General features: G+C 51.7%; 1 protein-coding gene, 1 long non-coding RNA gene and 3 other non-coding genes across 5 annotated transcripts; all 5 read right to left on the bottom strand.

The window, feature by feature from the left end:
- Positions 1-1,362: 1,362 nt before the first annotated feature.
- LOC110340370 lies at positions 1,363-3,339 on the bottom strand. The gene is made up of 3 exons (XR_002382162.2): positions 3,225-3,339; positions 2,138-2,231; positions 1,363-1,912 (listed from the first exon to the last, which is right to left on the bottom strand). It is a non-coding gene; the product is annotated as an uncharacterized LOC110340370 (long non-coding RNA).
- A 12,965-nt stretch (positions 3,340-16,304) lies between these two features.
- On the bottom strand, positions 16,305-21,290 carry Rpl3 (ribosomal protein L3). Its single transcript, XM_013111389.3, has 10 exons — positions 21,101-21,290; positions 20,155-20,347; positions 19,377-19,545; positions 18,589-18,724; positions 17,928-18,114; positions 17,453-17,613; positions 17,147-17,248; positions 16,788-16,883; positions 16,507-16,626; positions 16,305-16,403 (listed from the first exon to the last, which is right to left on the bottom strand). The coding sequence occupies exons 1-10, from the start codon at positions 21,101-21,103 to the stop codon at positions 16,359-16,361; spliced, it is 1,212 nt and encodes a 403-aa protein (XP_012966843.1). The 5' UTR covers positions 21,104-21,290; the 3' UTR covers positions 16,305-16,358.
- LOC121143002 lies at positions 16,957-17,050 on the bottom strand. The gene has a single exon (XR_005880145.1). It is a non-coding gene; the product is annotated as a small nucleolar RNA U83B (small nucleolar RNA).
- On the bottom strand, positions 18,725-18,779 carry LOC121143004. Its single transcript, XR_005880147.1, has one exon. It is a non-coding gene; the product is annotated as a small nucleolar RNA U82P (small nucleolar RNA).
- LOC121142988 lies at positions 20,613-20,676 on the bottom strand. Its single transcript, XR_005880131.1, has one exon. It is a non-coding gene; the product is annotated as a small nucleolar RNA SNORD43 (small nucleolar RNA).
- Positions 21,291-24,903: the final 3,613 nt, after the last annotated feature.

Here is a 24,903-nt window from a genome sequence, read left to right as displayed (position 1 = left end):
GCCTCAAACTCACAGAGATCCACCTGCCTCTGCCTCCCGAGTGCTGGGATTAAAGGCGTGGGCCGCCAGCGCCCAGCCCTCTTTTGAATTTTTTAAACTACATCTTGAATTTTCATTTATTTACTTGTGTGTGTGTGTGTGTGTGTGTATGTATGAGAAAGAAAGAGAGATCTTCAATGGCTCCCACATGGAGCTCAGAGGACAACTTTGGGGAAGTCAATTCTCTTGTCCACCTTGAGGGTCTCAGAGATTAATCAGGTTGTCAGGCTTGCTAGCAAGCACCTTTTCGTTGTTGTTGCTGTTGTTTGTTTGTTTTTGGCTTTTCGAGACAGGGTTTCTCTGTATTGTTTTGGAGGCTGTCCTGGAACTCGCTCTGTAGACCAGGCTAGCCTCGAACTCATAGAGATCCACCTGCCTCTGCCTCCCAAGTGCTGGGATTAAAGGCGTGCGCCACCAAAGCCCGGCCTCTAGCAAGGACCTTTGCCAACTGAGCCAAGTGGAATGGTTGCAGTGGACTGGGCTGCTGTGGCCCAGGGCCCAGAACAGAGTTGGTCTCTCATGACCATGATGGCCAGGCCTATGTCTGCATCTGGCAGGCCATGTCTATATATCTGCATGTATATCTGGGGCAGGCCATGTCTGTGTATCTGTCTGTACATCTGGGGCAGGCCATGTCTGTGTATCTGTCTGTACATCTGGGGCAGGCCATGTCTATATATCTCTTGCTCACCTTGGGGATGAGGACTTGAGGGGGAAAGGGTCTGGGATACAGAGGAGAGGATACTCTGGCCTCGGGCACCAGGTGCTCTCAAGGGACCCTCTGGTTCAGGGTAATTAGTTAGGCACCAGGTTGTTTAAAGATTTACAATAGGGCAGTGAGCAGAAGGCTTGACTGATATGAGTTGGGACAGGGAGGCAGGTATGGGGTTTACCTCACTGCTAGCTACCTCTGGACACCATGGCACAGGAGGGGTGAATAACTAGAGATCGGCTCTGCCTCCCTTCCTCTCCTGCCTGTCCTCAAGCCCCTGTGGCTTTCTAAGGAGGCAGGGTGGACTCCTAAGGGACCTGAGAAGTCAGAACCAGCACAGAAAGCTACACTGGGAACAAGAGCCCCAGCCTTGAGTCGGACCTCACTGCACGAGGGCTGTGTGTCTCTCCTCCACTTTGAACCTCAGTATCCACAGCTACAAAATGAAGACATGGGGGCTTTGTATCACGAGCGAAAGTGTGGTTAGCATAACAAAAGTTATATTTTACTATGCTGAGGGTCATCAGCCAGGGTTCACACTCTGAATTCCTGACTAAGGTCCTAAGCCTATCTGTCCACCGATGCCCACCTGTGCGATGTGTCTTAGCTGAAGGTCCGGGCCAGTCTCTAACAGAAGTCTCTGATTGGAGGGTCAGGATCCTGGGGGATCTTCCGCTGTAGAGCAGATCGAGGTGGCGTCTCCCCAGCTGTGCAGAGCCCAGCATTGCTCTTGGCCTCTGCTCATATGCTGTCCAGCGGGCAGCACGAGGTTCTAGTCTTGTGTCTGGTTATCGTGAGTGAGTGATGTCACTGGCTTCTGGTTATCAGGTGCAGCCTTGGGTGTCCTGAGGATCCTGACTGAGCTATTTCTACATGTCTAAAAGGCATTTTTTACTATGCGCACTACACTTTGGGGATTTATTTAAAGATTTATTCTATTTTTAAGAAGTTACAGGTGGTTGTTAGCCTCCACTCGGACACTGGGAATCCAGCTGGGGCCTCTGCAAAAGCAGACTTGAAGAATTTGAGGTAAGACTGGGTGTGATGCACGCTTTTAATCCCAGGACTCAGGAGGCAGAGGCAGGCAGATCTCTGTGAGTTCTAGGCCAGCCTGCTCTACAGAGCTAGTTCCAGGACAGCCTCCAAAGCCACAGAGAAACCCTGTCTCGAAGAAAAAAAAAGAATTTGAGATAAGTAAGGATTGGAGATGACATCTACTGAGGGGATGTCAGGAACCTGATACTTAGATACTCAGTGACAGTCCCCCAACCCCCACTATCTGGCAACCCACTGTCTTCTAAGACTAGCCCTCAAGCTCAGTTCCAAGCCCTGGGGAAGACAGAGTGACCCTTTCCCCAGGTGGGAAAACTGAGTCAACTCTCTCACCTGGGCCAATTCATGCTTGTCAGGGGGCGGAGCCACGAGACTGGACGTTCCCTTTCAGCGGCTCTGGTGCAGACACAGGCCCTGGCTGGAGAATCTAGGAGGCAGTGAGGTGGGGTAGGGGAACCACAGATGACTAGATCTGGAGGGGGGAGGAATTCCCTAGGCTACACCAGCCGGAGCACCCCCCTTCCTTCTGTCTCCCCGTTCATTATTCAGCGGAGCCCAGACATGCTCAGCACACCTCCACCGCACCCCACCCCCAGGCTGGCCAGCTCCCATTCCTCCAAAGGTGCCACAGGGTCAGGGTGAGCCACAGTGACTCAGGTGTGGGAAAGACCCATGAAGTCATCAGCAGCCTGGGCCACCTCGGGGGCTCATGAGACAATCTCTGGACTCACAAGCTGGGGAATCCCATAAAGGCTAGTGTCTGCCCCCCTGACTGTATGAGGGCACCCCCCACTGCTTTAGATAGGGACTGTCCCCAGGCTCCAGATCCTGGCTGAACTCCCTGACCCCAAAATGTAGCCTTAGGCAAACAGGCTCAGGCTGCTCAACCCCTTAACCCCCACTGCGCTGCAGAGAGGGAGAAAGGAAATGCCTTCAACAACACGTTGAGGCCCTGAGGAGGGCTTGGACCTGGCAGGGGCTGGTCATCTGCATCACCTGCTGGGCTGTCTAAACTTTACTGTGACATCAGGACTCACAAGAGTACCAAGGACAAGGGCTTAAATCCCAACGCCTCCAGCTGTTGGACCTGGAGCTCCTCCCTTCATGTCCCTGGGCCTCAGTTCCCCTTCTCTAAAGTGACAGGAATGGAAACGGTCTGGCCTGGTGGTTGGGGAAGAGCAAGCGAATGTAGGCATCGTGTCTGGGTGGGAAATCCACACAAGACTCTGGGGAGATGGCTTAGGAGGGGCTGAGGGGCCCAGAGACGGGAAGGCCACCAAAGAACTACAGTGTGGCAGGCAAGGGGACAAAGAAGGGGCAAGCAGAAATGCCCTGCCTGCCCACCCACCCACCTGCCACTGGGATCCCCCTCCCAGCGCCCTGTGGGGCCTATAGGAAAAAAACTGGGAGCAGGTCTCACCTCAGTCAGAGGAAGCGCCTTCAGGCAGCATGTTCTCGCTCCTTGGGAGAGCCCAGAGACAATGGTGATCGTGCCAGGCAAAGTTCCCTTCCACAGGGAGGAAGGAGGTAAACTGAGGAGGTGGTTCAGCTACTGGAGGCCCCACAGGTGGTCAGCATTTTGCACAGGTGGGCAAACTGAGTCCCAGAGAGAGGCTAGAACTTGATTTAGTCGGTGCTCTGTCAGGCAGCGGCACACCAAATCTGATGCCTCCCCACATTACTCTTCCCAGCCGCAGAGAGGTGGCGTAGGCTTGGGAGGACCTTGGAAGGCCTGCCACACCCTCCCCATCCCTTCTGCTGGTCCAGCCTCTGACCCCTGACCCACAGTGTTCTGAGTGCCTGGGCTACCAATGAGGGAGCTGCCAAAGGGGAGCCAGCAAGGGCTGGCATTCCCAGACAGGCCTGGCACATTCCTGCCAGGGTGTCACTCTGCCCCCCTGGTGCCCCACCCGTGCCCCGCACACAGCGCCCATCGTCTGCCCCAGACACTTTGAACTGCCGCTGCCTCCGGCCTCCAACACCTCCCCACGTCCTCGCATTCCCAGGTGGAGCCCCACAAGTCCAAACATCCATCTCTTAGTTCCCGACCCCAAAGGGCAAGTGATGCCATTTATCTGGGAACCAGGTAAAGGTCAGAGAAGGAAAGTGGCCTGCTGCAGGCAACTCAGACTGCCAGAAATCCTAGACCCACCAACTCATGCCTTCTCCCACCCAGATGGCTATGACCTCTTGCCAGCTTAGGCCTGGCTCCCTGTACCTCTTGCCTCACTGGCCACTGGCGACCCTACAGCCCAGCCCACGTGTGCATACCTCTGATTTACAGACCAGGAGTGTGTGTGACTCAGGAAAGGGAGCCCTTGCCAAGGCCACCCAGAAAGGAAGCAGCTGAGATCTAGCCTAGGTCAACAGCGTGAATCCCCAACCCACGCTCTTTCCACCTCCTTCGGGGAGCAGCTCCACACAGGGGTGAAAGGCTCTGAGAGCAGTCAGAGAAGAAAGTGGTTCCAACCGAGCCTGGCTGGAAGTGCTTGACACACCAAGGTGGGGCAAGTTTGCCAAGCCGGCCAGGACAGGCTTGCTTAGTTATCCACCCATCAAACAGATGCCAAGCCTGGCCAACGCGCAGACAGAGTTCCCTAAGGATCTGTGACACCTGGGAACTGGCAGAATTGCCCTGCCCTTAGGGACTGGGGAAACGGGGCCAGAGGTTAAGTGCTCCACAGGTGGCGAAGGCCACTTGGTACAAACCATCAAGCCCCTGCCCTTCTGGTCCCTCTCTACTTTCTTACTTTCACGGCTGATTAGCGCTCATCATGACCTAGCCCGATATGTCTGTGTCCAAGAGTCCAAGAATTTGCAGTTCCCTCCCTGGATAGCCTCAACGCTTTCCACTTCCTTTAAGATGGATCACAGTAGACTACCTTGTAAAATAGCGACTCTGCAGCCCCCAGCCCTGGGCAGCTCCCCACAAGCAGGCCCATTCAGTACCCAGGATGCAGCACTCACAGTAGCACATAGCACCCAGCACCTACCCCAGTACTCACTTCCCTCCAGCACCTGGCACGCCAACCTAGTACCTATTTCAGCACCCTGCTTCCCAGCATCAAGCGCCCACCCATCCCAACACCAGCGTCGCCAGCACCCAGTGCTCCCTCCTGTGCTCATCTCTGTCAACTGCCATCCATGACGACCTGATGTTCTAGTGTCTGCTCCCCTCAGATACCAAATGTGTGCAGCTGGGGTTTTTAATCGCTTATTGGGTGACATAGAGAGGAACAAGAAGAATCAAAACTAATGATTTGCTTTTTAGCTCCGCTTACCTGAAAAATTGGTCTGTGTAGCTTATACCCCAGAGGCAGCACATGGGCATCCACTCCGGTTCTGCCCCAACTTTTATTGACCTTCACAGAAATGGGGCCCAAGTGAGAGGCCACCAGGGTGTATATACATGATCCTCCGTCCCCATTGGCTCTCTGCACTAGATGAGATGTCACCATGGTTCTGTGCACTGGATGCTGTTACAGTGTAACTTAAGAAGCCAGCGGAGAGCAATGCCAGCCATCAGGAAGATTGATGGCACACACTCTACACCTTTAAGTTCCAGAACTCTGGAGGCAGGCAGATCTCTGTGAGTTCCAGGCCAGCCTGGTCTACAGAGCAAGTTCCAGGACAGCCAGGGCTACACATAGAATGAACCCTGTCTTGAACAGCCAGCCGGGCGTTGGTGGCTCACATCTTTAATCCCAGCACTCGGGAGGCAGAGGCAGGTGGATCTCTGTGAGTTCGAGCCCAGCCTGGTCTACAGAACGAGTTCCGGGACAGCCTCCAAAACAATACAGAGAAACCCTGTCTCGAAAAAGAAAAAAAAAAAAAAAAAAAAGAAGTCTAAGAGAGGGGGAGCGGAGCGGAAGGAAGAGAGGGAGGGAGAAATGAAAGAAAGAAAACAAGGAAGGAAGGAAGGAAGGAAGGAAGGAAGGAAGGAAGGAAGGAAGGAGAGGAAGCCACTGCCCTGGCTGGGCCAAGAGCAGCTTCTGAGAGCTAGCAGGAGGTAGCTGGGTCCAGGACTGGGTTAGAGACAGTTGCTGTGTACCGTCTGGTCATGGGTGTCATTTCAAGCCATGAAAACCCAGTCACCTTGGTCCTATCCACAATGCTGACAGAATCATTTCTTGTGGCTTTGAGCTCCAGAGCCACACACTCTGGTCCGGGTACCCTGCCTCCCCTCACCAGGAGGAGCCCAGAGGCTGTGTTTCGGTGGACCAGAGAATGCAAGTGACTTGTGCACAGCTCCCAGCTGTCCAGGTGTAAGGACAGAGTTCATGTCCACCCTGGAGACTCCCGTCCTCCCTTGCCCTTGAGGTGCTGCAGGTCTGCTTGAGAAAGACCCCGACCGGAAACCCCACCCCCATACAATCTACAGCCGGGTGGTCAGAAAGAAGAATAACCCCCAAAGGTGCCCAGGAAAAAGCATACCTGGCACTGAGCCAGAGGAGCCTGGGGCAGGGCAAACCCCACCTGAAGTCACTGTCTCCCCAGTGGTGACATCACTAGCACAGCTGGATGACTGAGCAAGCAGAGGCAAGGCCAAGTGGGTGTCTACAAACACATCAGTAGTAAAAAAGAAAAGAAATAAGCCGGGCAGTGGTAGCGCACCCCTTTAATCCCAGCACTCAGGAGGCAGAGGAAGGCAGAGGTCTCTGTGAGTTCAAGGTCAGCCTGGTGTACAAAGTGAGCTCCAGGTCAGCCAAGGCTGCACAGAAAAACCCTGTCTCCAAAAGCCAAATAAAACCACATCACAAGCCTCAGTCAGGGGCTTAGAGCCCCGTGTGCCTTGAGAACCAGAGGCTTCAGGGTGGGGAAGGTGTTCTAGGTTGCACATAGAGGCAGGCCTAAGGAAAGAATCCAGTCTCACCAGGTGGTGGCGGCCCACGCCTTTAATCCCAGCACTTGGGAGGCAGAGACAGGTGGATCTCTGTGAGTTCAAGGCCAGTCTGAGAAAGTTCCAGGACAGCCTCCAAAGCTACAGAGAAGCCCTGTCCCCCCACAATACACCTTTCAAACTTTAAGTTAATGGTAGTACTTATTTATTGATTTATTTATTTATGTGAGAGTTATTTTATTTATTATGAATACAACATCCAGCCTCCATGTATGTCTGTCTGCATGCCAGAAGAGGGCACCAGATCTCATTATGGATGGTTGTGAACCATCATGTGGTTGCTGGGAATTGAACTCAGGACCTCTAGAAGAGCAGTCAGTGCTCTTAACCTCTGAGCCATCTCTCCAGCCCGAGAGTTTTTGTTTTTCTGGTTTTTTTTTTTTTTTGAGACAAGATCTCACTACGTAGCCTTGGCTGGCCTGGAATTTGCTATGTAGGCCAGGTCAGCCTCCAACTCACAGAGATTCTCCTACCTCTGCCTCCTGAACACTGGTATTAAAGTTGCACACCTCAGCCAGGTGTTGGTGGCACACACCTTTTTTTTTTTTTTTTTTTGGTTTTACAAGACAGGGTTTCTCTGTATTGTTTTGGAAGCTGTCGGTCCAGTATATTCTCTCTCTCTCTCTCTCTCTCTCTCTCTCTCTCTCTCTCTCTCTCTCTCTCTCTCTCTCTCTATTCCATCCTCCTTCTTTGTCACCTGTACTCTGTTCCCCTCCACCTCTTCCCAGCCCCATCCTCCAGCTGGTAGCTTCCAAATCCTCTGAAACTTAACAGGTGGGGTTGGAGGGATGGCCGGTGGTTAAGAGCACTGGCTGCTCTCAACGAGGTTTCTAGCACCCACGTGATGGCTTTCGGCCATCTGCAACTCCAGTTCTAGGGGATCTAGCGCCCTCTTCTGACCGCTTCTGGCATCAGCATGCACATGACACACCCAGGACAAAATATCCATACATAAAAATAAAAAACAAACAAAACTTAAAAATTGACTCCTGTCTGGCTCTCTGTCTTCCTCCCAACCTTGGGTCTCTGCCTTATTTGTGCTTTCTCTGGGACTGGTCCAACCTCTCGAGTCTCCTTCCCAACCCCTATCACTCGTTTCCTAGGCAACGTGTCTCCTCCAGGAGACCCTCTGGCCCCATCTCCCTCATGAAGCAGGCCCTGCCTGCCCTCCACTCCAGCACCCACTGGCTGCATCTTCCCATTACTCGCTTTTCTCCTCTCTTTCCCCCAGCACAGGGTGCTGTCACCATGGAAGGAGAGCCTGTGTGGACAGGGGTTCTCTCTCAATAATGTGTAGAATGGGTGGGTATATCATGGACTCCACGGAAGGGTACAGAAGACTCAGGCGTTGGTCGTCTGTGCCCGTGGAAGGCCTCGTTGTGAACTAGGAGGTAAGGGTGAAGAGACAAAGCCAGAGCCTGTCTCTCCCTAATCCACCTGCAAATGTCTCCAGGACACAGTTCCCCTCTTCCCTCTCCAGTTCCACTGCCAGCCTCAGCGTTAGCCTTCTCACAGCAACCTCCTGCCCCAGGGTTTGTGGGGAGCAATCGAGAAATTCCTGGCCAGAAGTCAGAGGAGGTGCCCCAGCAGGCTGGCAGGATGCACCAGTATGCATATGCCAAGAGATGCTCCGCATTCCAGCTCCCACAGCCCTGAGCAGAGCCCACCAAGTGGGGCCCAGATGGATGGCTGCTCCCCCAGGGCAGGGGGGCACCGGGGAGGTTGTGGGGGTAGGGAAGACAGACGGGTACAGAATGCAGCAGAGGTAGACAGTGACAACCCCAAAGAGAGGGAGATGAGATGTGGCTATCACTCTGTAATCAGACACCAGCAGCCAGGAAAAGGGCAACCCCCCAAAGGGGTTAATTAACATGAGACCCATAGGGAGACTCCTCAGTGGGACACGGACTGCCCTCACTAACTCAGCCCCCACTTACTCAGAGGTGTCTCCAAAAGGGCTCTAGCGGACTCAGTGGCAAGAAAGGTCCAGGCATAGTAGTGCCAGCTTTCAATCCCAGCACTTGGAAGGCAGCTGGAGCTCTATAAGTGCAAGGCTAGCCTAGTCTACATATGCAGTTTCAAGACAGGATTGCTGGGCAGTGGTGGCACACACCTTTAATCCCAGCACTCGGGAGGCAGAGGCAGGCGGATCTCTGTGAGTTCGAGGCCAGCCTGGTCTACAGAGCGAGTTCCAGGACAGTTTCCAAAACAATACAGAGAAACTCTGTCTCTAAAAACCATAAACAAACAAATAATTTTTAAAAATTAAGTAAGGAAGAAAGGAAAAAAGGAGAAATGTCCCAAGTGAGAGAATGCATGGCTGAGTGAGTAAAAATTTCCCCTCAGTTCTCTGGGCCCTTGGTCCTTGTCACTCCCCTTCCTGGGTCAGGGCCAGGTATGATAGGCTCAGACAACAGCCTCTGCCCAGCTGTCAGCATCCAAGCTGCCACCAACGCCTACATCAGTGCACCTGGCCGGCCTGCCACCATCACGGCCCCCATTATCCCTCCCGACTGCACTGTGGGCCCAGAACCACAATGCCGTTGCAGAAATTTTAACACAACTTCTTCCAACCAGGAAACCCCAGGCCCGTCGAGTGCTGGACCATTTTCCATCCTGCCTCCAAAAACTGCAACTCAAACCCTCTCAGAAGCTTGGTGTCGTTTCTCCTGACCTTTTGGACAAATCTAGAAGCTCAGAGCCTTGCTGACAAAGATTAGAACCACAGGAATCTGACGACTGGGGACCTGGGGATCAAGGCTCTTACAAGCCAAAATCTCCCATCCATAATCCCTGTGTTCAACACAGAAGCCCCCCCTCTTCCAGACTAGCAAGCTGCAGCAAGACAAGACAAGGGCTGGTTGGGAACATTAGGCCAGTACCTTGAGCCTGGGCTGCAAACAGGTCACGACAAGAAAGAGACAGGGCACTAGTGAACAAAACCAGGGTGCCAGAGGCCTCCCCTCCCCACCCGAGAGGCTCCTCCACAGGGCCAGGAGAGACTCAGGAGAAAAGGAACGTGCAGATGCCAAGGGGTTGGCGGGAGGGTGTGTGGTCACCGGGGGTGGCAGGATCTTTCCCTCCCGGCTACTGGGCTTGGAATTTTCTCCTGGCAGGAAAGGCCCACCCTCCTAGGAGTGGAAAACAATCCCTGGCATCTGGCCCCTGAGGCTGAATGGTTTCTGACAATCCACCATTATTATCCTTCCTGCCTCACCCTAGCCTGGTGGAGAGGGGAAACTGAGGCAGGCAGGAAGGCAGGATCTCTGGCTAAATTCGGAAACTGACTCACCCTTTGGAAGAATGCAGTTATGTCTATCCCCGGCATATACAATGTTGAAACTGTGAGGCGGGGGCTGGGTAGAGGCGGCAGCATTGGGCAGAGGCAGGAGGCTACACAGAGAGACCCTGTCTCAGAAAACAAAAGAAACTGTGAGAGGGGCTGGAGGGATGGCTTAGTGGTTAAGAGCACTGGCTGTCCTTCAGTAGGACCCAGGTTCAATTCTCAGAACTCACTCACATGGAGACACACAACCATTTGTTTTTTTGTCATTTTGATTTTTTGTTTGTTTGTTTGTTTGTTTTCTCTGGTTGTCCTGGAACTCACTCTATAGACCAGGCCGGCCTAGAACTCACAGAGATCCGCCTGCCTCTGCCTCCTAAGTGCTGGGATTAAAAGCACATGCCACACTACCACCCGCAAATAAACCTTTTTTTTTTTTTTTTTTTTTTTTTGGTTTTACGAGACAGGGTTTCTCTGTATTGTTTTGGAGGCTGTCGGTCTAGCCTGGCCTCGAACTCACAGAGATCCACCTGCCTCTGCCTCCCGAGTGCTGGGATTAAAGGCGTGCGCCACCACCGCCCAGCAAATAAACCTTTTTTTAAAAATAGAAAATAACTTTTTTTTTTCCTGGGTTTTCCAGGCAGGGTTTCTCTGTGGCTTTGGAGGCTGTCCTGGAACTAGCCCTTGAGGACCAGGCTGGTCTCGAACTCACAGAAATCCCCCTGCCTCTGCCTCCCAAGTGCTGGGATTAAAGGTGTGCTCCACCACTGCCCTGCTGAAGATAACTTTTTATAAAACAAAATCAACAGCAACAACAAAACCCCAAAACAAGTCAAGTGAGCCTCTGGCAGGGCAGATGGGAATTAATACCAGAGAGGGTAGCGGTGTGCCCAAAGCATACCAGCATGCTTCTCGTTATAATTTGTGTTTGTTTAAGGGTTGTTTTTGTTTGTTTGTTTTGTCCTGTTAGATACTTCTCACCTTATTTTGAGGCAGGGTCTCATTTAGCCCAGGTTAGACTCAAATTGTCTATGTAGCTGAGGTTGACCTGATCTCTTGCTGCCACCTTCCAAGTATGGAGGCTGATAGTCGTCCACCACCCAGCATGTTCCGCTCTCTTACCGAGCCTGCGAAGGCTCACGTCCAGGTCCTCTCCTCTCACGCCTCACCCTTTCCTGGGCCCCTTTGTCTCTTCCTTTCCCATCCCTCCCTTGGCTCCCTGCTACCCCTGGATGGAGTCCAAGCTTCCTCCTGTGGCTGTTCATACTGTAGTCCCACTAGGCCCGAGCTAGTCTCTCCCTGGTGTCCTCTGCCTATGTCCCCTTCTCTCCTCCTTCACTGACCAGCTTCTTCCAGAACCCTCCTCATGGCCCCCCCGGGAGCCTCACCGAGGGGCTCTCTGGAGCCCTGGGCTCTGTATATAAACGGCATTGATGGCACGTCAGCTTCTGCCTGCTCTCTCTGACTACAGCTGTCTTCTGGAACACAGCCTGGCTGGTCTTAGATTGGGCCAAAGACCAAGGTCCAGGGCTTCAGTCACTTGCTCAAGGTCACACAGTAGGCACCAGAGCTGCGATTGGAACCTCTTAGACGAGAAAAGGACAGAGGGAACAAATCCCACAGCCCTGGGGAGCCTTGGGGTGTCTGGGCTAGAGAGGCCTCAGTGTAGGCCTCAGCTTCCAGGCCCAGAAGCCCAGTATTCTAGAAGCACTGCCCCCCAAGTCATACAGACTGAGACACAAGCCTGCACCCTGAGACACAGCCCCCACCCCCGAGCTAGGTCACAGAGCACTCTGCTGCCCAAAGCCATTTTCGCTTCCTCTTTTCCTAATTTTGCTTTGAGGAAGTCATGGTGGCTGGGCCCTTTCCCCCTTCTCACACGCACTTCTAATTGCTTCCTTTTCCACCCTGACTTCTCTGGAGGCTTGGATCATGGTGACCGAAACAGAGGGCCCTGCCCTGCAGGCAGCAGGGTGACAATGAGCAGGATGGAGGCAGGTCCTGGCAACGGGAGAGAAGAGGTGTGCAGGGCAGAGCACAGGGAGAAGCTTCTAGAGTGGACAGACAGACAAATCACTTCTTTGCATTTCTAAGGAACCAAAAGTGCTGGGAAGTAGGGGAAGCTAGCATGGAGGCCCCAGGCACAGGGGTAGAATCACGTCATTCATTCTTCAGTGGTTTTTGTTGGTTTGGTTTTGTTTTTCCCAGACATGAGCTCTCTGTTTAGCTCTGGCTGTCCTGGAACTTGCACACCGTAGACCAGGCTGGCCTTGAACTCGTGATCTCCCTGCCTCCACCTCCTTCAGCAAATCCTCAGCGTCTTTATGCACGCCCCTGTCTACGAGTCTTCCAACAGATTTGGGGGGTGGGCAAAGAACCACGGGCAAACGGCCCTGCCTCCAGAAGATTACGGTGTGTGGCCAGGACCCAGAGCCAACAGCAGCAAACATGGTGACACAGAGATAGACAGAGTGCAGGGTGAAGGAACCCAGAAAGCAAAAGGCCCAGTGGGGCCTCTGGAGCAGTGAGCATTCAAGCCGGCTTCAGGAGGGGGCACTGTGGTGCCGTCAGAGGAAAAGCATCCACACAGGGCACAGCTGTAAGGGCACTCTGGGACTGAGGCCACCTGCCTCCTTCCCCAGGTGAATGAGCCCAGGGAAGACTGGGCTCACTCAGGCCTGGCTCTCTGCTGTGAAATGGGGGCCGCTTAGCACCTGCTTCCCCAGATAGGAAGAGTAAACGGGCCTCTATGAAGCCTAAGCCAAGTGTGGCTCAAGAGGGGAAGTCCTCGTCACTCCACTCATCCTGGTTTGAGAAGAGGCACCAGTGTGGACGGAGATGCAGAGCCTGGATCCCGGCAGGGAGGTGGTGGCTCCTAGTTCCCACCCCTAGCTTTCTGTTGTCATTATCGCTATTGTGTGTGTACGTATGTTTGAGGTAGGAGGGGACATGCTACAATGTACATAGGGAGGTCAGAGGACAACTTGCTGTAGTCGGTTCTCTGCTTGAGGTGGAGGATCAGAAGTTCTAGGTCATCCTCATCGTCTCAGACAAACCAAATGTAAACAACAACAAACCCCAGTTCATTCAGGCTGGTGAACCTAAACCCACAGTAGGCACTTCATTTGACCCTCTGTTCCTGAGTACCTACTACGTGCCAGGCTCTGCACAGATGGCTCTAAGACAGCCCAGCCTGCAGGAGGTGGAGGCCACACCAGGCAGGGTAAGCAGCAGGGGCAGGCAGCAGAGGGCAATAGCAGCTTCAGGTTGTTGTGGCCACACAGCATCCAGGGAGCGCTGGAAGGCCGCTCTGCGTCATAGCTGGCTGCACAGTACTGCTTCCATGCATTTTATTTTGCCATGTGGAGGGCCTGGCTTGGCCGTATCTGAAACTGCTGAATGCTGGCTCTAGTTGTGTGAATTAAATCAAAAGCTCTGGGTTGTAGCTGGACACGGAGCTGCATTCCCTAGCACAAGGGAAGCTGAGGAAGAAGGCTCAGGATTCAGGGTTAGTCTAGGCTACAGTGAGTTCTAAGCCAGCCTGGGTAACTCCATCCAAAAATAAAAATCTTTAGGGTAAAAGGCCAAGCAGAGCCGTTCACTGTATACCCACCCTGTCCCATGTCACCACCCCACCCCACCCCTACATCAGCTTGCCTTTCACAGCCCTGCTTCTACAGTCTGGAAAAAATTAAGTCACCTTCTTGTAAGGCTGTCCAGACATCTAGCAAATATTTAGAGACCCAGAATGGGGCCAAGGAGCATGCCACCAGCCTAATACATAGTAGGTGCTTCATAAATGGCGTTGACATGTGAGGAGTGTGAGCCGTGGAAAGCCTTTCAGTGGGAGGGCCTTGCCCTAGAGGAAATGCTCACAGGGAGAGACCCTCAGGAGTCCGACTCCCTCCCACTCCCTGCTCTGTGCCCCAACCTTCTTCTACAGCACCTACCCCCAGCACTCGGGAGGCAGAGGCAGGCGGATCTCTGTGAGTTCAAGGCCAGCCTGGTCTACAGAGTTCCAGGACAGCCTCCAAAACAATAGAGAGAAACCCTGTCTCGAAAACCAAAATAATAATAATAAATAATAAATAAAATAAAACCGAAACCAGCTTTCGTTGTGCTGTGGAGAAAGGTAGGTGGTGTGAGCAATGAGGTGCATATGTTTGTGTGCATGGGGGCTGCTGTCCCTCTGCCTGGACTGTCATCTGTAAAATGACAGGGCAAAGCTTCCGCAGCACAGGTCAGCCACTGTCACCTAGTACCCTGTGCTATGCCCCAGGCCGGGCCCTGGCCAGGCAGCCTGCTGGAGGGGCCCACCGGCGACTGGGTGGTGGCCCCCAGTGATGGGGAAGTGGCCGTGTCAACTATCTTTAGCACCTTCCCTCAGCCTTGACTCTGTCAAACTGAGCAGAGCTCAAGTGGGGAGAGGGAGGCAGGGCCACTTCTCCATAGTCACATGAAGTCAGTGACCCGGAGCCACCAGGGCCACTCAGGGACCCACTGTGGTAGCAGACTCCCCTATGCCTGCTGTCGGGAGGGAGCCCTGTGCCACTCCCATATGCGAAGAAGGCGGAGCCCATGGATGAGCTTGGGGAGGGGAGAGGACAGGAGTCAAGGGGCTGCAGTGGCACTGGGAGTCCATCCCTCCTGGGGCCTTGGTAGCCCTGCTTGTTGTGGGCTGTGGACACAGTCGTCAAGTGCTTAGCTTCCCGAGGCTGCATCTGCCTGTGGCTTCCCTGCTCCTGGGAGAAGGGATGGTTAACCTCATGCTGCCTCAGCTTCCTTCTGTGGACTGTCAGGATCGCCTTGTGTGACCTGAAGACCCTCTGCAGTAGGTGCTCACCAGACAGGCTCTCCGTGCCTCCTAGCAGCTGTTCTTACAGACTTGGGTCTTCATGATGCCTGAGCTCAGTCCCAGCAGCGCCACCCCACAGCTGGTCACTAGCACCCTTAATCATGTCACTAGTTCTCTCCTGGCCTGCGCTTTGCACCTGTACTGTGGGGTAGTAACAGAACCCACTTTAAGGGGTGGTCCTAAAGATTCTGAAGGTATTAAGATCTCAGGTACAGACATGGAAAAGAGATACCAGGTCCTTGAGATTTGGCTGGAGCTGGCCCAAGGACGATGTAGAGACAGGCAGGTCTTCAGGAGAGGGCAGGGCAGGTAAAGGGACCACAAGTAGCTGCATGCTGAGCTGGCAGAAAACGATGCTGCCTGTAGTACTGAGACCAGGCTAGGGACTCATTGCCACCCCGGCAATACCATCACCAGGGTCTAGGCTAGAGCACTTTGAGGTGAGCCCAGGAGATGGCAGCCAGCTGGCCATCCCCGATTCTTTGGTAAACACACTGGCTTTGTCATGCCTTTTAAGGCAACGGTGGCTCCTGCCACCACCTCTGTTCCCACTTGCTCAGAAATCCCAGCAGGTATTTTCACGACTGGAATGTGACTCCTTGTTTTGCCACAAGACTCCGGTGAGGCCTGTATTGGGGTTCTGGTGAGAAAAGCATGACAGGAGACACAGGCATGGGAGATGTTAAACACCTGGGGATTGGCGGGGAGAGGTATGGACCCAGTCCCTATACCAGCAGCCTACAGTCTCCCACCCAGGTAGACACAATACTCCACAACTTACTGAACACCTCCTGCGTGCAAAGCCAGGGAAATCTGCGGGTAACCTAATGGGCACAGGCTTTTATGGCTCTCCCTCAGCTGGGACCAGAGCCTCTGCACCTTGTTTCCTCTGCCCAAGTACATCTTCATAGGCATCCTTTCCCTGAGACCCCACTTGTCAGTCTTCTGTATATCTCACCTGCCAAGAGGAACCAACTTCTAAACAGTTCATCTCCCCAATACTTGCAATGGTGCTGGTGTCCAGTGAGCACCAGCTTCCAAGGAAAGAGGCTGGGGATAGCTTCAGTTACCTAAGCAGAGCCCAAACAGATCTTACTAGGATGTACCTGAGCCAGCTGGATACCAGAGGGAAATGCAGTACCCACCACCAGTTGGTCCAGGACCAGTTATCAAACAGCCACTACCAAGGGAGCCTGGATAACATCCAGTGTGCTATGGATGTGGGCACCTGCACCTATCCAACTAGCTTTCTATTGAAGCCTGCCAAAGGGGACAGATCTCAAGCCCTGCTTTCTTTCCCCTTGCCACACTCCTGGAGATTCAGAGGGCCATGCCACCCTTCAGTAGCTCAGCTGTAGCCACCATGCTTGATGTAGGCATGTAACCCTTGTTAAAGCACTCACTACTCAGTACTGAACAGTGGTGACACTGAGACTACCCTACAAGAACTGAGGAGCCAATGTCACTGTAAAAATTTTTATTGAGACACCACCAGCTGCACAAAGTGATTCTGGCCTTAAGCACCTTCTTCCTTGGCAATGCGGTCTTTCTTGAGTGGTCCCTGGAAGAGAAAAAGAAAGCAGATGAATGGTAAGTCTTCACCAACCCTGCAGCACAACAGTTAAGGAGCCAGACAAGAAAAGCAGGGGCATGTAGGTCCTTACCATGAAGGCTTTCTTTTCCTCCATGGTCTGGAAACGACCATGGCCAAACTTGGAGGTGGTATCGATGAATTTCAAGTCGATCTTCTCCAGAGCCCGTCGTTTGGTCTGTACCAGCAAGGACTGTGAGCCAAGACAAAAATGGTCAGTGACTGACACCCAGAGCCAGAGCCCTCAATAGTAGAATGGAAGCTACAGACATCCTCCTTCCCAGGATTTCAACCCCTACACAGGCCAGTATTTCTACAGCTAAGGACCTTGCACAGAACGAGGGCTAGTTTTACCTTACGGAGAGTGAGCACTCGCTTCTTGGTTCCCACCACACAGCCTTTGAGCATGACGAAGTCATTGGTCACTTCACCATAATGAACAAAGCCACCCTAGGTAGGGAATCACAAAGTTACTGGTCAGTGCAAATGAAAGAGGCCAGATACTCACAGACAACCATGATGAGCTGTTCTCAGAAGGAAGGCAACAGGGAATGGCTCCTCAGTTTTACTCGGGCGCTGTGCCCAGCGCATATTCCATAGACTCATCACAGAACAGCTTGAATGGAACCCCACCTAATAGCACACACACAGCTAGAAATGGGTGGATAGGAGGCAAATGCCATCCCAGAAGCATCTAGTCAGCCAGCACTCACCAGAGGGTTGATGCTCTTGTCAGACAGGTCATAGTCAGTTGAAGCATTGTTCTTAATCAGCTTACCATCCTTGATGAGGTAGCCTTGACCAATCTTGTAAATCTGAAAGCACAGGAGAAAAATAACTGAGAAAACAGTCCTAACAACCAGCATCCAAGGGCTGGTAGAGCCAGTTAACACTAACTAAGGTAGTAGGTGCCAACTAGCCTGGTACCCAGTCGGCAAATGGGAAGTCTACCACTGACTGTCCCACAAGACTGAGTCTCCCCCATCTGCAGGCTCCTCAATAGCCTTGTCAAGCCTCACCTTTTTGTTAATCTCTGTTCGGTGATGGTAGCCTTTCTGCCCAGCTCGAGCCACAGAGAAGGCCACACGGGCAGGGTGCCAGGCTCCAATACAGGCAACCTTGCGCAGCCCTCGATGGGTCTTGCGGGGCAGTTTCTTTGTATGCCAACGACTAGTCACCCCTGGAGAGAACATGTCATTCATTATAAGCCTGTCCCTTCCCTGTGAGTGCCCAAATGGGAGTTTGAGGTACTTGTGATTACAATGAATAACCTTTGTTCAATTACTGGTATTTGCAGCATCTATGTCTGCAGGTGGAGGCCAGAGGTTGCCATGTCTTTAAGGCAGTTTCACATTCAGTGTGCAGGAGTAAACCATCCCAAGGGCCGCTGTTCTAAGAAAGGCAACACCTCCACAGTGTAACTTGAGTCGGTGGTACAGCACATTCCAGGGACAACACCAACAGAAAGGAGCACCGACCACTACCAAAGCTTACCTTTGTATCCTTTGCCCTTCGTCACTCCAATGACATCAATCATCTCGTCCTGTCCAAACACCTGGTTCACAGGAACCTGCTGCTCTAGCCTCTCACGGGCCCAGTCCAGCTTCTCAGCCACAGTGCCACCGTTCACCTGGATCTCCATCAAATGTGCCTTCTTCTGGCGCAGAGGAAGCAGCCGCATCTACAAGTGGAAGATGAGGTCAGATGAGGCTGGCGCTCTTGTAATCACTAAAAGTAGCCCATACCAAATACAGGAGTATCTAAATGGTTCCTGTGAACCATCTAACCAGCCCAGTATTTAAGCTCACACTATTCCAATGTCCGAATTCTAGGCAAGCCATGGATACAAGAGAAACAAGCTTATTACAGTTAATAGCCTGAAATTTTCAATGAGCATGCCATTACAGGACTTTTGGCATTACAGCAGTGCTGGCAGCTTACCACTAGGTCAGGCATATCAACTGCTGCTATGATCAAATGAAGCTTAGATGGAGTCAAGTGCCACAGCACCCTCTGCTGGTCAAAGACTAGAATTACACCCAGTCAAGAGAAGCTCAAGCCAGCTGGCCTGCCTACTGCCCTGATGTCCCCATATCTAAGGTATTAGGACCCATTTGGACTGGCACATAACTCCTAGGTCAGGGTGTGTGCTCACCTGAGTGTGAGCAATTATGCGGATGACTTGGCAGTACTTCTTCATGCTGTTGAAGTCCTTCTCCAGCTGTTTCTTGCCCATGTCATCCTGCCATTTCTTACAGTATTTGGTGAAAGCCTTCTTCTTAGATTTGTGCCTTCAGGAGCAGAGCAGAGTTGGGGGAGGGGCCCGGTGCAGGCCTTCATCACCCTTGCAGGGGGTGAGAGGAAGGAACACTGGCACCACGTGGGCATAGGGCTCATTGCCGGCTTCTAAGGAGCCTTTTCCACCGGCAAGCGGAGCCTGGATGGAGCTCATCGGGCAGAGCCGAGCGGAGCTGAGCAGAGGTCCACAAGTTAATATAAGCCACACATATACACAACGCACAAATTCTTGCTCCAGGGCACAGAATCTTTCTCTAACTTGGGGGGGGGCCTTCTCACAATGAAGGTTAAAGGGACCAAAGGCAGGGGACTTGTCTGGTAGTCAAGGCTCCAGTCTCCAAAGCACAGGGAAACTAAAGAGGCAGACACATCCATTTCCTGGCTGCATTTGCCTTTTCAGCTAATGTCAAAAAGCACCCAAGATTTGGTCCATGTACTTCCTCTAAGAAACCCATCATGTGCTGGGTCATGGCGGCCTATGCCTTTAAACATTTGGGACACAAGGATCACCAGTCTGGTCTAGAAATACAGGACAAGCAAGGCTAGAGAAAGCCTGCATTAAAGGGAGTAAAAAAAAGCCCATAACATTGTGTCCACTAAATTCTAGCTCAGGTCAGGAGTTCCCTGGCTTCTCACCCTCCTTACCAGTTCTTGTAGAAACGCCTTTTGCACTCATCACTGATGTGCTCAGCAAATACTGTCTTGAAGGTGCGGAGACCTCGTGGAGTTTCAACATATCCCACGATGCCCACAACTACCATGGGCGGTGTTTCCACAATGGTGACAGCCTCCACAACTTCTTTCTTGTTCACCTCTGCGAAGGTACACAGGCATCAGGGGGGTGACAGCCAACACTCAAAAGGTCCACTAAACCACAAAAGGCTTTCTACCTCTGCATCAGATTTGGCCCCCTCTTCCCATCTCCAGGCCCACAACAGGTGGCCTTAGCTCAGATGAGCACTACGGTACCACACATGCCACAATACCTGGCCTACACACTGCAAAAATAGACAAAGCCACAGAATAAATATCACCTACAAACCCTGCATTCAGTATTAGCAAAATGCCACACTTCTCATACAAAAAGCTTACCACCCTGGTTTCAGATCTATGAAATCACTGTTCAAACAGAAAACTATTAACTCTGAGCAATACTTAAAGCTCAGGACACAGGACACCCTTTCAGAGAATTATCCTCAAGACACGTGGGTTTTGAAGACCAACCCCATTCCCATCTTGCACAGGTCTACACTATTTGCTTAGCACATTACACCTTCACGTGGGCAGTTACCTTACGTCGGGTTCTTTCAGATTTAATTTACACCAACCGAAGTGCAACTGTCCCACAATGACTTTGCAAGTTTACTGGAGGTGCCAGTAACCGAGCCCCCCCAGTCCAAGTTCGACAAGGGAAGTTACATACTGGATCCTGGCCTGTCAACTTCCCGAACGATGTGGGTCATGCCAGCTTTGTAGCCTAGAAAGGCTGTGAGGTGAACAGGCTTGGAAGGATCATCCTTCGGGAAGCTCTTCACCTTCCCACGATGCCGGCTGCTGCGCTTCCGCGGCAAGAAGCCCAAGGACCCATGCCTCGGAGCCGAGAATTTCCTGTGAGACTAGGAAGACAATCACCAATATTACCACAAGCACCCCAACTGCTCAGCAGCCCTTCCCATCACTAAGCAGCCCAGGGTAGCGTGTCCCTTTACGGCATCTCAGGAGATGGTTGACCTGTGTGGCACCTTTGCAAGTACGTCCTGCTGTCTTTCACCCTCTATCAAACAGCCGGGCTCAGCAGGCTGTTATGGGTGAGGTTCGTCATGACTCACTGCTATGTGGCCACGCGTTCTTTTACAGCTAAGCCTCTAGAGTTCCCAACGCCAAATCAGAACTTGACAATCAGCACAGAGTTTCTGTCCGCCCGTCAGAAGGTTCATCATTTGTGGCTTCTGGGAACTCCGGAGATGCACTTTCCTTTCGCGGAGCCATATTCCAAAATGGAAGTTCGGGAAGCTTCCCACAATGGCTGCCGTTTCGGTCCAGGCGACCCAGAGCCTGCCGCGTTTCCAATCAGGCTAGCCACATGCTCAATCAGGGTAATGCTCAATCAGGGTAATGTCCCTGCCAAAATCCCAACTTATCCCGTTTTGTCAAACGAGGGGGCTTAGGCTCGCGCCCTGCCCAAGGCCTCCCACAGAGGCCCAGGCCTGTCCTCCGCACCCGCTTTCCAGGTGCCGTCGCTGCCCGCGCCAGGTCCCCCGTGCTGCTAGGGCAGCCTCTCGGGGCTGGTCAGGCGCGATGGCGCGCTGGGCCGTGGATACAGGCGAGACAGCACGAGAGGAAAGAGACCCCGGGACATCTATACCTACCATCTCGCCGTCACGCGCCGCCGATAGAGGTCGGCGAGGCGGCGGAGCAGCCCTTATAAAGCCAGCTAATGGCTCCGCCCACCGAGCGTGAGTGCGTGCTGCCGCAGAGGACGTCGGGTCGAAGGACGCGCAGAGAACGTCACTCTTCCGCCCCCTCGGATTGGCAAATAGCGTCCATACGGCAAGTGGTTGGGTTCAAACCTGGCGCAAAGCCTGGCAGATGCTGCCGTTTCCCAATGTGAAGAATCTACGGCATTCTGCAGCAGCCAAACTTGATGATAATGAAGAAAAATGGCCGCATTGTTTCGGTCTATAAGCTACACTGTCGCCTCTAGAATTGTGTGCTAGCATTCTCAGTACTGTACAGTATCGAAACCAACGTCGTTGAAGCAGGCTTAGTTAGATGGAACTGATGTGCTGCTCAGGCGAGCTTTTACGTTGTAAAGACTGGATGAAACTCATTTGCTCTCTGCCTAGCCAGTGAGTTAAATGCAACAACGACTTGCCTTTAATTCGCTGTGATTTCGGGCACACCTCCGTCAAGTCCGGTCTCTGCCATTCCAGTACCTAGATTTCATGTCCCGTTCACATTTCGTCCTTTTTTTTTTTTTTTTTTTTTTTTTTGCCTGCATGTCTGTCTGTCGGATCTCTGGAACTGGATTTACAGACAGTTGTGACTCGCGAGTGGGTACTGGACTTGAACCCCGGATCCTCTGGAAGAGCAGCCAGTGCCCTTAACCGCTGAGCCATCTTTCCAACCTCCATATTTTGTTCTTAATTTTTAGATTTATTCATGTTATGTGTATGTATGAGTATTTTGCCAGGGTTTATGTATGTGCACCACGTGTGTGCCTGGCGTCTGCTTAGATCAGAAAAGGGTGTCAGATCTGAAACTGGAGTTACAGACAATTGTGAGTGCTGTAAACCAAACCCCGGTCCCCTGGGAGAGCAATTACTGAACCATCTCTCCAGATAAAGAAAAAATATGTATTTATTTTTCAGGAACATGAAAATAGTTTTACTAAAGGAAAGTAAAAGAATTTCTAAAAGTGGGAGGGACACCAAGTGCAGAATACCCTTAAATTTTTTAGCACACGCCTTTAATCCCATCACTCAGGAGACAGAGGCAAGCAGATCTCTGTGAATTCCAGGTCAGCCAAGGCTAGATGGTGAGACTCTGTCTCAAAAAAACAAAATAAAAAATTAACACTTAAAAGAATTAGGATTCGCACGCCTTTACTCCCAGCACTTGGGAGGCAGAGGCAGGCAGATCTCTGTGAGTTCGAGGCCAGCCTGGTCTACAAGAGCTAGTTCCAGAACAGCCTCCAAAAGCCTTGTAGAAACCCTGCCAAAAAAATAAAATAAAAAGAATTAGGACTGCTGGGCGTTGGTGGCGCATGCCTTTAATCCCAGCACTCAGGAGGCAGAGGCAGGCGGATCTCTGTGAGTTCGAGGCCAGCCTGGTCTACAGAGCGAGTGCCAGGACAGCCTCCAAAACTACACAGAGAAACCCTGTCTCAAAAAACCAAAAAAAAAAAAGAAAGAAAAAAAAAAGAATTAGGACTTCCAGCACTCAGAAGGCAGAGGCAGGCGGATCTCTGTGAGTACCAGGCCAGCCTGGTCTACAGAGCAAGTTCCAGGTCAGGCTCCAAAACTGCAAAGAGAAACCCTGTCTTGGAAAACTGAAAAAAAAAAAATAGTACTTTTGGGCTAGAAATTGTGCCTCAGTTGGTAGATCCTTTCCCTAAGATGCATGAAGCTAGTAGAGCGTAAAGACAGGCATGGTGGTGAAGAGCCCCAACAGTTAGCCCCCCAACAGTTAGCCCCCCAATAGTTGGAAAATTACTAAGCTGTCCCATCCTTGGACGGGAGCAGTTACACTTAAACATCTTCCCCTGGTGGTCCTCAAGAACTTGAAAACATTTCCCAGACCTCAGTCCTCAAGGACTTGGGAACATTCTCTAGACCTCAAGGTTCCAGGCTGGTCTCTAAGTTCAGCCAGGGCACAAACGTTGCCTGAGACAGATAAGGAGCCAGTCAGCCAGACAGCCACAAGCATACGTGATTCATGAAGGTCTGGCACCAACCTCCAAACTCCCCTTGTATCTCCACCACCCTGTTTGCCGTTTTAGGCTTTAAAAACTCGCTATAAGTTCTGCTTGGGGTTCACTCCTTCCCAAAGCTGCTGAACCCTGGCACGCCGGCTTAATAAAGATCCTCTTGCATTTTGCAACGAACTTCGGCTCCCTGGTTGTCTTTGGGGTGAGGGTCCTGAAAGACTGAAGGGTCTTTCAGTGGTTCACTGCTGTAACCTGGCATTTGGCAGAGGAAAGCAGGGGAATTGGGATTTCTGGATTATTCTTGGCTACGTATTGAGTCTGAAGCTAGCCAGGAATATAAGAGACCCTGTCTCAAAAACTTAAATAAGGGCTGGAGAGATGCTTATCAGTTAAGACTATTCACTGCTCTTCCAGATGATCTGAGTTCAGTAACTCCTGCTCCCATGAATCAGACATCTTATGGTGTTCTCAGACACCTGTGTAGACACGCACATAGTGAGACATAAAAATAAATAAAACAGGACTGGGTGTGGTGACACAGTTCGAGGCCAGCCTGGTGTGCCCAGTGAGTGTCTGTGTCAAAACAAACAAGACAGGTTTTCCCTGTGTATCCCTAGCTATCCTAGAACTTGCTCTGTAGACCAGACTAGCCTCGAACTCAGAAATCCATCTGCCTCTGCCTCCTGAGTTCTGGAATTAAAGGCCTTAAAGATATGCAACAACACCACCTGGACAAAAATCTCTCTCTCTCTCTCTCTCTCTCTCTCTCTCTCTCTCTCTCTCTCTCTCTCTCTCTCTCTCTCTCTCTCTTTGAGACAGGGTTTCTCTGTGGAGCTTTGGAGCCTGTCCTGGAACTTGCTCTATAGACCAGATTGGCCTTGAACTCATAGAGATCTGGCTGCCTCTGCCTTCCGAGTGCTGGGATTAAAAGCATGGGATACCACTGCTCAGCTCAAAATTAAGAATTTTTTTTTTGCAGCCGGGCGTTGGTGGCTCACGCCTTTAATCCCAGCACTCGGAAGGCAGAGGCAGGCGGATCTCTGTGAGTTCGAGACCAGCCTGGACTACCAAGTGAGTTCCAGGACAGCCTCCAAAGCCACAGAGAAACCCTGTCTCGAAAAACCAAAAAAAAAAAAAAAAAAAAAAAAAGAATTTTTTTTGCTGGGCGTTGGTGGCACACGCCTTTAATCCCAGCACTCAGGAGGCAGAGGCAAGCGGATCTCTGTGAGTTTGAGGCCAACCTGGTCTACAGAGCGAGTTCCAGGACAGGCTCCAAAAACAATACAGAGAAACCCTGTCTCGAAGAAAAAAAAAAGAATTTTTTATGTACTAGGGATTTAATTTAGGACCTTATATATGCTAGTCAAACACTGAGCTACATCCCCTAGCAAAATTATAAATTTCACCACAAGATACTGTAGATTTGTGTGTGGGAGTGTGTTTGTGTGTGTAGGGTACATGTGCATATATGTGTATGTGTATATGGAAGCCAATATTGTAGATTTTATTTATTTATGTGAGACAGGGGCTTACTTTGTAGACCAGGCTGACCTTGAACTCACAGTCAAGTGAATCCTGCCCCTTACCTCTTCCCAGTGCTGGAACTAAAGGTGTCCATCACTATGCCTGACTTTATTTTTCTTAGGTATCAGGCAGATGCCATACCACATGCTCTATAAATATAGACTCTACCAGGTTGGTACATTTTACATCCTCTGTAAGTGTATAAATGGAGCCACAGAG

Source organism: Mesocricetus auratus, unplaced genomic scaffold (genome assembly GCF_017639785.1).
Source record: "Mesocricetus auratus isolate SY011 unplaced genomic scaffold, BCM_Maur_2.0 Super-Scaffold_100010, whole genome shotgun sequence".
Lineage (NCBI taxonomy): Eukaryota > Metazoa > Chordata > Mammalia > Rodentia > Cricetidae > Mesocricetus > Mesocricetus auratus.
Note: the sequence above shows the minus strand (reverse complement) of the source record. Positions and strands in the feature narration are given on the sequence as shown.

Excerpts from the sequence above, each read along its gene's own strand:
- Rpl3 (XM_013111389.3), bottom strand. Across the intron at positions 17,614-17,927 it reads GAAGGGCAAAGGATACAAAG|GGGTGACTAGTCGTTGGCAT; the intron begins GTAAGCTTTGGT and ends TGTTCTCTCCAG. Across the intron at positions 16,884-17,146 it reads ACAAGAGCATCAACCCTCTG|GGTGGCTTTGTTCATTATGG; the intron begins GTGAGTGCTGGC and ends TTCCCTACCTAG.